At 29.7% G+C, this 10,126-nt stretch overlaps 1 protein-coding gene across 1 annotated transcript; it reads left to right on the top strand.

The window, feature by feature from the left end:
- Positions 1-3,319: 3,319 nt before the first annotated feature.
- On the top strand, positions 3,320-9,418 carry LOC119690156 (O-acyltransferase like protein-like). Its single transcript, XM_038105154.1, has 10 exons — positions 3,320-3,789; positions 4,073-4,409; positions 7,269-7,342; positions 7,457-7,659; positions 7,727-7,839; positions 7,903-8,119; positions 8,172-8,359; positions 8,435-8,570; positions 8,636-8,971; positions 9,077-9,418. Exons 1-10 carry the CDS (start codon positions 3,504-3,506, stop codon positions 9,257-9,259), a joined length of 2,073 nt encoding a protein of 690 aa, XP_037961082.1. The 5' UTR covers positions 3,320-3,503; the 3' UTR covers positions 9,260-9,418.
- Positions 9,419-10,126: the final 708 nt, after the last annotated feature.

Consider the following 10,126-nt stretch of genomic DNA (forward strand, 5'->3'; position numbering starts at 1 on the left):
AATAAAATCACTAAAATTACATAAAATCAAAATTTATCAAAAAGTCAATACATTAGAAAATTATTCCAATTCACGCTTCTAAGCAAAGATAAGAGTTTGCGAATTTTTATCGGTCAAACACTTTTCGATTCATGAGCGGAATTATTTCGATAACGGGAACATGCACGTTTCCCTCACCAATGAATAGCTTTGCATGGCTTCGAAGATCGTTTACTTCGGCTGGTTCACCAATGTTTTAGTGTGTCTAAAATTGCTTTGCGAATTGCATTTATCATGGAATTTCTTCTTAAATAATATCTACTGTGTTAAATGCATTTATTAATATGTTAAAAAGGTATGTTAGCATTTTATTTAACACTTTCTAATAGAGTTTTATTTCAACATCTGACAATTTTCGATATATACTGTTATAATACATCTTGTCGAAGGGTGAAAGCTACCTCTTGTCACATTTAATTCCAAAACTAATTACATAGTCAGGGCTGGATTTATTATATGCTGGATTTATTTCAGCATAGCTTCTGCTGATTGAAATGTATGTTGCCATTAAAGACTTGAAAAACTTGAGAAGCATCTATCACAACACTATCTTTCTTAAAATTTCTTTCATTACCATTTTAGCATATTTTAAAATTAATTTAATATTTTTATTATTATTGTTTATTACAGACGAAATTTCGTTATGTTAAAGTTCTTGTTAAAGTTCTAATTGTGAAACAAAATTCATATAAGCAGTTCCAATAGTTTATTCACAAAGATAAGCTTGTTTTTAATATGGAAAATTAAAAAAAAGTGTGGAATTTAAATATTAAACAAAATAGATGGAACTATTTAATTTAGGGCCATTTTATGCAGACAGCCATAGTCTCGTAAAATAAGAAGTTATTATTATTTCTCGTTTTTTATCCTCTATTTCTGATTTCATTATATTATTTATTAATAGTCTTAGTACATTATTTTTGATTGTTTTTTAATCTCATTATATTTATTTAAGCTCTCAGTACATTATTATATCCATTTTTATTTATTAATATTATAATTGTTGGTATCATTAATCAATCAACAGATGGAATTACGGTTTTTAGACATGTTTTTCATTCAGTCATTCTGTTGACAATACGGTGGTTCCCTGTCGAAACGCGTCTGTGATAAACCCTTGGGCACATGCACTTGTGCACGGTCTTCAAATATCTATCCACTATTTCCTTGATATGGAAAACAGATGCGGACAGACATAATGTTTGATCATATTTAATTGTTTATTTAATTACCTATTTATTACATTATATATTTATTTAATTAGCTATTTATTTAATTATATATTTATTTGATTGCTTATTTTTTAATGTACCTTTTTATTTACAAATTAATATATATATTTGGCTCTTTATATATTTACATATACATATTAATTTTTATTTATATTTTTATTTTTTATTTATTCTTATTTATTTTTATTTATCTAATTATTAAATTTGATTTATTTTGTTGTATGTAGGCAAGTTATTCCAAAATATGTAATTTGCAGAGCTTAGAATAAACTTTGGTACAAAAAATTTCCAGTGGTTAGACACCACTGTGTACAGGTATTGTCAACAGGTAATACGCTGAGGGCATGGGTTCTTGAACATGAAAGTAATTCTGGACCATGAAAGTAATTACGGCGACAAAACTCCAATTAGCTCGATGAATGGAGGTTTGGACGCAAAATAATGAATTTTTTTAACGAAGAAGAAAAAACGAAGAAATAATGATGTTTATCCAAAAATAAATATATCATTTAAATATAAAAATATGTTGGATCTTTAAGTTAAAAACGAAGAAATAATGATGTTTACATAAAAAAAAAAATTAAAAATGTTATAACTTTAATATATCAATTAAATATAAAAATATATTGGATCTTTAAGCGTAAAACTGTTGATTAGAAAATAATGAAATCGACTTTTTAGTTTAATAAGTAATCAATTAAAATACACGTTATACCGTAAAATTCTCTAAACTCTGTTAATAAGCACGAAATACGAAATCTTCTTAAAATCGGATTTTATAAAAATTACAGTCTATGCTATAGAACTTTATTCTGCAGTTGAATAAAATGTCATTTTGTATCACCAGATATAAATGTTTGCCACAATTCTTATATGCGCAATAAGTTACATTCTTAAAAATATTATATATAGTATTGTAGATTTAGAACATCGATTAAGAGATTTAAGGATTTAGATTGTTTCTTTTTCGAGATTTTCTTAAAAAATTCCTATTAAACTTAATTAAATAAGATCCGGACTAATTTTTTCATATGATGCAAGTAACAGTACAGGTGAATCTATATGACAGTCTGATTTTATTCAGATAAAGAACATAACTTCACCTTATTTGCTTTTCTTTTTGTATTAAAAATGACGTCGATAACTAATTTTGTTAAAAACAATGGGTTATTGCACTACTCCAGCCACATGTGCTTATGTTCTTAAATACACCTCTCAAACCGGGAATTGTGCTATCACCAAATAACTTTTCAAGGTCGCATCGTTAGACAATATAAAAAATGTTAAATTCTATATTGAAAGAATGCATTGAACTTCACACAAGTTTTCAAAGTTTCTCTAATATTTGCATTATCGCTGATTATGCATATGGCAACAAGTTTTCATCCTTTCAACACACCCCTAGCAAACAGATTTCACCTGTTCTGAACTGTTTAATAACATACTTGCCACTCGCCGCTCGCCACTCACCGCTAGTTACTCGCCACTCGTCAGTCTCTACTCTGCAACGAGCCGAAGCTACTACTAATAAGTGTTAGCTACACTCAGAATCAAAACAAGAATGTTCTATTGTTAACGCAAATTATTAAACTAATTAATAAGTGGAGAGGGAGAGAACAAAGAGCATATATACAATAAATAAATCAACAACAACACTGGCGCATAGCAAAACAAAATTATTAACAAATTATTTACAATAATTATTTGGTTTACTATATGGAACGTTCATTAAAAAAAAAGTCCAAATTATTAGTAGTTGTTGTTGTTATTGTTATCATTGTTATTATAAGTTAGCTTAGTATATATATATATAGATATATGTGTAGGAGAGTATAAGCTATTGCTACTAAAGATCTAAACACACCGTCTGCCTCCGCTGAGTTGAGTAATGCTCAACGTATCAAAAGTTATCTGAAGATTTCATTGTTTTCCCACTGATAAATTGTGTTGGATTGATAATGATTACGAGCTCTTATTGTACAATACATTTTTGTTGTTGTTAATAGTGTTGTTAATGTTTTATTGTTTTAGGTATAAAAATATTAACGAAACTTTAAAATAATTCAAACGTTAACAAACCGCCAACAAAACTACTGAGGGTAGGAAGAGCGCGCAAATGTTCCAAATTTAAAATTTTTTCAAAAATAAAATTTTTTTTTGATTTAATCGTATCGTGGTAAAGTTTTGGAATAATTGCAAATCAAATTGAGAAGAAATTTCGACTTTTTAAAAATGTTATCTACAAAATATATTAAAAATTGTACGCATTTCTTGATTTTCGTGGGGTTTTTTTACCAGTTTTGCAACGCAGATGCGCCCGTCAGTAATTTCGGTTACGAGTTGATAAAAAAAATTCAAAAAAATTTCACTTTCGATTCGTATCCAAATCTGAATTCGAGTTTCGGTCTGAGTACGCATACGCAGTCGCGGGCCTACAAAACAGCAGATACCGCCTGCCTAACTGACCTGCGTGAAGTGCTCAACGGTATAGAGCGCGATGAAGTTTGGGCTTTCAAGTGTAAGTGAAAGTGATGTGCGGTCGAAGAAACTTTACAATGCCTTTGGGTATTTAATTTTTAGTAAAATATAAAATTAAAAAAATTAAAAAAATTAAAACAATTAAAAAAATCAATTTAAATTCATTTTAAATCCAGCAAATTTGCATAGTGCTAATTTGTTAAATTTCTCAAAAAAAAAAAATTATTTAAAAAAAAAATAACTTAAAAATTTATTTATTAATATTAATATTAATTTAATAATAATTATCAATAATAATATTAATATTTAATTAATATTTTTAGTTATTGATGCGTGGGGCAAAGTTCCGGCCGGTATTTTGTATGGCAACACAGTTGAAATGGGCAATTTTGGTGAGTGCCTCAGTATAAGTGCCACGCTCGATAAAGACGAAAGCATCACTGGTAAATACTGTCTATCTAACGTCAGATTTATCACCAAAGAAGGTTTCAGAAATAAGACAAATGTCAATGTAGGAATTTGCATACCACAAACATGTACCGCCGAGAAATTTAATGAAGTATTTAAAGCACACTTCTCAGATATTCAGCTAAGCATCAGCGAAAAAGATTGCAAGGTACAAGGTGGTGATGTGTTTACCACTTTGGATTGGGTGGCTCTGTAAGTATCACTAATAACTTTTTACTACGCGAATATGATTAAGCTATATACATATATTCAGTATGCTTCCGATAATCTGTAGAAGTATGTTCCAAATATTATTCGGATGCTTTGTTGAACTAATAGCGTTTTATATGAATACCGCATGCACATCTATTGTTTTTTCAAGGAAACTTCCAAAAAACGTACATACTAAAAGCTATGTTGTAACTAAAGCAGGCAAATATTAGATTAAATTGTTCAGATACATAGAAATTATACAACAGAAAATATGATATGAATCGTCGTTCTTTGTGTTTGGATTATAAAAATTGCAATGTAAATAAATGGGGTGATCGGATTATCATGATCCCCGAATTATAAAGTCTCAAAAATATTGCATACTGCATCAATAGATTGCTTAAATTCAGTACTTGTTCAGTTGCCTTCTAGTAATTTAATAGGATATCAGTTGTCGGGCATTAATAGGCCAAATTCTGTTTAAGTCAATTTTAACTTATCAAATACTTCCTAGCCGAGAAGAAGGTTCAGGACTAATAAACTTTTTCTTTATCATTATATGTTGGAGATGAAATATTTTAAAAACGATCAAAGTAATTGTAATTGTGTGAATACATGTGTTGTGCAAACACTCCTAACGTTTCTATTGAACGGACTTCTTTCTTGAATGAACAAAATTTTTAGATTAGTGGATTTTTTGTACAGACATTTCACCTGAACGAACAAAGAATGGCTATTGATAAGTGTTAGCTCTATAGATTATATGCTAAGATGGATATACTTAGATATATATATATAGATTATATTTTGTATGTGTCTTAAGACTAGAGTTTAAGTCGATTTTTTTATCTTCTTCTTAGAAGTAGGGACCTTTCTAAGGATGTAAAAATAATTCAATATGATAAGTGACTAGCACTAAATTCCTTTTTCTTGTCTCCAGTAGATACAACACAAGAGACGCAAAATTAAATACAAATTGAAGGCATATAAAGAAAAAAAAGTTGAAAATAACGAATAACAATAAAAAATTAGATGGAAATTCTTGATTGAAAGTTTAAGAAAGATTGCAATCTATCTATTTTATCTATCTAATCTATCTATCTATCTAATCTATTGTAAGTTCAATTTAAGTAAAAGAATGTGGAGTATGTTGCTAAAAAAAGATATATGTATATGCTTCAAACTTTAGCTCAAGCGAGATGGAGTTGATTGTCATATTCAGAGGTTATGATTCTGAATCTTAAAAGAGCAGAAATGAAACTTTCAAAATATTGGTATATCCAGCTATAATCATATTCTACAGAAAATGATAAGTAAACATATGCTTGATTTAAAGGATGATCTCAACTTTTTGGAGTATATGTAGTTGTGTATACTATATATGTAGTGCCATTTTTGTAGATAAACCTAGAAACGTTTGGGTGATTTCAGATGAAATGAATCAATGTGATTTAAGTATTTAAAGCAGAATTTTCACGAATCTCACTCTCTAAAAAACACATTTTTAATTCGGAGAAATTTTGAGATGCTTGGGTTGGTGTGTTGCTTAAGCCAATCAAAAATTAATTTTTGTTTTAATTCTTTCAAAGTAGGCGTTTCTAATGGAATACATATCTCTATGGGCTCAGGAAGTAGTTACCTTTGTATTTACGCCTATACAATCTAATCTGTAAAAAATTGATAATAAAATTATTTGGCAAAAACAATACGTATGCAGTCAGAAGTACATAAATAAATAGAAGATGTCGAAAAATTATTTAATTTTTCAAACAAATGATTTATTTTTTAAAGCAACGGACGTTAGTTTTATTTAACACATTTTAAGTTATTATATCATATATAATGCAACCAGTACAAAAAAAAAAACCTATTTAGAAATGTATTCTATAAAATATCTATAATTCCTTAGGATGTAATGTTCTTTTGTATATTATCTCTGCTGCAATTTAAAAATTTGGCTTATCCTTCCAAACCAAGTTTTGCGTTAAAGCCTATTCACACGCAGTTCATACTAAATTGAAAATTTCAATTTTATGCTCTTCTTTAAAAATTTAATTCTACGCAAATTCGGGTAACTGAACTCACGATTTAATTTTAATTCATGAATAATCAAATTGAAATAAATTGTATAATTTTTAATAATAGAATTATGTGGCGATATTGTGAATAGTTTTCATAAACTAAACAAAATATTTTTGCAACAATTATGACGAATAAAATTAAGATAAAAGTATGATTTGCGAGTGAATAGCGAATAGGTTTTTAACGAAGTGAACCGATTGACCAACATTACAATTTAAATCACAATTACTTGTGCTGTGTGAATAGGCTATTAGACATGTAGACGCTGTTTTTTTTTGTAACAATTTAACTATTTTGTTGAGTTATAATTTAAGTACTCAAAATTTTGTCGTATTATTTGACCAATATAATTTGAGGTTTTAATTAATAATAGTACATTTCTTTCATATCTGTACATTTTTTTTCATTTTAAGCGATGAATTCAATATTTCTCAAGTTAAGTCTTATGGTCTGTCTTATTCAAATACTCAATTGTATTGATATTGTTTAGGAAAATATCAAAATTGAAATAGAAATCTAATATTTTTATATTAACTTAAATGGAAACCTTTCAATATTTGCGTATTTACAACACAGAAGTTTATGGCTTATAATCATATTCTATAATCTATAATATAATATTCTATAATATATTCTATATAATAAGTATCTTTTAGTTTTTGGTTGAAGAATTGAAAGTGTTCATTCCGAAAATTTAAAACATATTAGCCATCTATTTTATTTATTTGAACTTTATGAAGTCTTGACTAAATTAAAATAATATTATATCATTTTAAGTGGAGTTTTCTGCAGTGTTGGATTTCTGGTATGCCTCAGCACAGTTAACGAATACATTACACACAAATTTGGTAGTAAGTATTATACATAGTCAAAAATATTATAATTGTATCTCATCTTACCTTTATGTAATATATAATCTGATATTAGGAAATTAATATTAATATTTCACACTTTTTTTTTATTAGAAAAGTCGCATCCTTTATTACTCTCATTCTCACTAATCTCAAATACTCGCCAACTTTTCCATATAAGTTCTCATACAAACTCGCCTAGTGTTATACCTTGCCTGCATGGTATACGTTCTCTGTCGATTGTGTGGATTATATATCTGCATTGCTATCTGATGATGACATATTCTCCCAATATTAATGCTGTGGAACTGAGAAATGTGAGTGCAAAAAGCAATAAAAACATATTTTTACTCTCTCTAATATCTCACTTTTAATTTTTCACAGTGGTTTCAAAGCGTTTATTCAATGGTACTACAAAGAGCCTCTATAAGTGTTGACACCTTTTTCTTCCTCAGTGGATTGTTGGTAGCTTTAGTATCTTTTCGTAGTATGGAAAAGTAAGTAATATTAATTTCCGTGCCTATCGCACAGGATAACGCTTTTCATTATTTTTACCACAGAACAAAGGGTAAACTTAATGTGCCTCTCATGTGGTTACACCGGTACTTGCGGTTAACTCCTGTGCTCGCCTTGGCTGTGCTCTTCTTTATGACATTTTACCGTTTGATGGGCGAGGGACCTATATGGCAGAACATAACCGGCGCATATAAGCTCTGTGATGAGACATGGTGGGCCACATTACTTTATGTGCAAAATTATGCTGCTGCTGGAAAAATGGTGAATACCAAAACAAAGAAGCTTGCAGCTTTTTATTAACAGATATTTCCAGTGTTTTGGACATGCTTGGTATTTAGCTGCGGATACACAGTTTTACTTTATATCACCTATATTCTTGTTCATTATATGGAAATGGCATAAGCGCGGTTTGGCAGCAGTAGCTATATTTGGCTTATTGATGGTTGGATGCCTCTTCAGCATTGTGTTGGTTAATAAACTGATTGTTTTCGATAATATTGGGTAAACAGAGACTTCTTATTTTTTATTTTAAACATTATTTAAAATAAAAAATCATTAAATTTGTTTTTACTTTAGCAATTTAGGAACTGATCAGGAAATGTTAAAAAAAACTTACTACTCAACACATTCTAGGGTCTCGCCATGGCTCATTGGCATTATGTTTGGTTATTATTTGTATAACAATAAAGGCAGGCGTCACGAGTTGTCTAGGGTAAATAAAATATATTATTTTTCAGTTTGGTTGATGAAATAAAACTGATTTACATATATGTATAGACTTGGCTTATGTTTGGATGGTTGACGTCGCTGTCATTACTTTTGACAGTTATATTCTGTCTTTATGGATATGCACAGGCAGATGCGCCACCGATTTCACCATTAGAAGGTGCTTTCTACTTATCTTTAAGTCATGTCGCATGGTCCTTAGGTCTCTGCTGGATTGTGTTTGTCTGTGTAAATGGAAATGGCGGTATTGTAAACAAATTTCTTTCACTCGGCTTCTGGCAACCAATTTCTAAGCTTTCCTATTGCATGTATATATGGCATTTGGTCATCATAATGGTGAACACTGGACGCCTCAAAACCAATACATACTTTTCCAATTATGACTTGGTAAGATAGTATCATTTATATAAATATATATATATAACATATATATATGTACAATTCTACTTAAGTACATACTGCTTATCTGCTTATCTGCTATTTATTTCATAGATACTCAATTTCTGGAGCAATTTTGGCATTACTATGATGATCTCAACTATTGCATATTTAGCAATTGAAGCACCGATGCTCGGAGTTGATAAATATTTCTTAAGTTCCAGCAGTACAACGAGTAGACCACAGCAAAGTACTAAGCAAATAGCAGCCTCCCAACAGCATATATGCGAATCATAATTCTCTACATATTCAAGGAGTTTTTTTCGAAATGTTTGTGATGTGAAAGCTTTATAGGTTTAAGATTTCTTTTTGTATATATTCTATATATTTCATTAATAATATTTTTGCCATGGTTATGTTATGCATAGAGTCATGGTGACGTCAAATTTAAAATTGTTTATGTTTGAAATTAAATAAAAAAGTTGAAAATAAGAGCTAAAACGAAATTATGACGAAAACGAACGATTACTGTGACCATTCGTCATATGACTGTCTGTATACTGTGATCTCAGAAATATAGTCAATAAACTGAATCAACAATATTATGGAATCTTTATATGGTCGATAATATACAAATATAATTTAACATAAGATTAGATTAGATTTTAAGATGGGTTGGGAACTTGTCACCACGTCACTGCATCCTTTGAGAATTATTGTGACATACCCACTTCAGTTCCATAGACGAGTAGCAGTTAAGAACGCCATTATTTTCTTCGAAGAGATGTTGCCTAATGGACAAGTACCGAAGTCTGACTCTGGCAAGACCCTCACAGTGACACAGAATGTGTTCTGCTGTTTCCTCTTCTTCGCAACAAAGTCTGCAGCTATCGCCTCTAGTATTACCTAGGTTTGATAGATGCTTTTTAACTCCGCAGTGTCCTGTGAGAAACCCTACACCAAGTCGAATGTCTTTTCTGTTCAGCATAAGAAGCTCCCTATTTTTGGCATTGATCGATACGGCATGGATTTTTTAGCTTGTCTGCAGGCAATTGTATTATCCCAATCAGTCTGAGCTGCTCTTTCAAGCCACTCATTAATTTTAAGTTTTAAAAAACTCCATGAAGGAACGCAGAATGGTTGTGGCCAAATATAATATGAGGC

The sequence above is a fragment of the Teleopsis dalmanni genome, chromosome X, assembly GCF_002237135.1.
Source record: "Teleopsis dalmanni isolate 2A chromosome X, ASM223713v2, whole genome shotgun sequence".
NCBI classification, from domain to species: Eukaryota; Metazoa; Arthropoda; class Insecta; order Diptera; family Diopsidae; genus Teleopsis; species Teleopsis dalmanni.

Coding starts and splice junctions, on each gene's coding strand:
- LOC119690156 (XM_038105154.1), top strand. CDS start 3,504: ATGTTATCTACAAAATATATTAAAAATTGTACGCATTTCTTGATTTTC. Junction 8,360..8,434: donor ATTGTTTTCGATAATATTGG/GTAAACAGAGAC, acceptor TTTTTACTTTAG/CAATTTAGGAACTGATCAGG. Junction 8,972..9,076: donor ACTTTTCCAATTATGACTTG/GTAAGATAGTAT, acceptor TTTATTTCATAG/ATACTCAATTTCTGGAGCAA.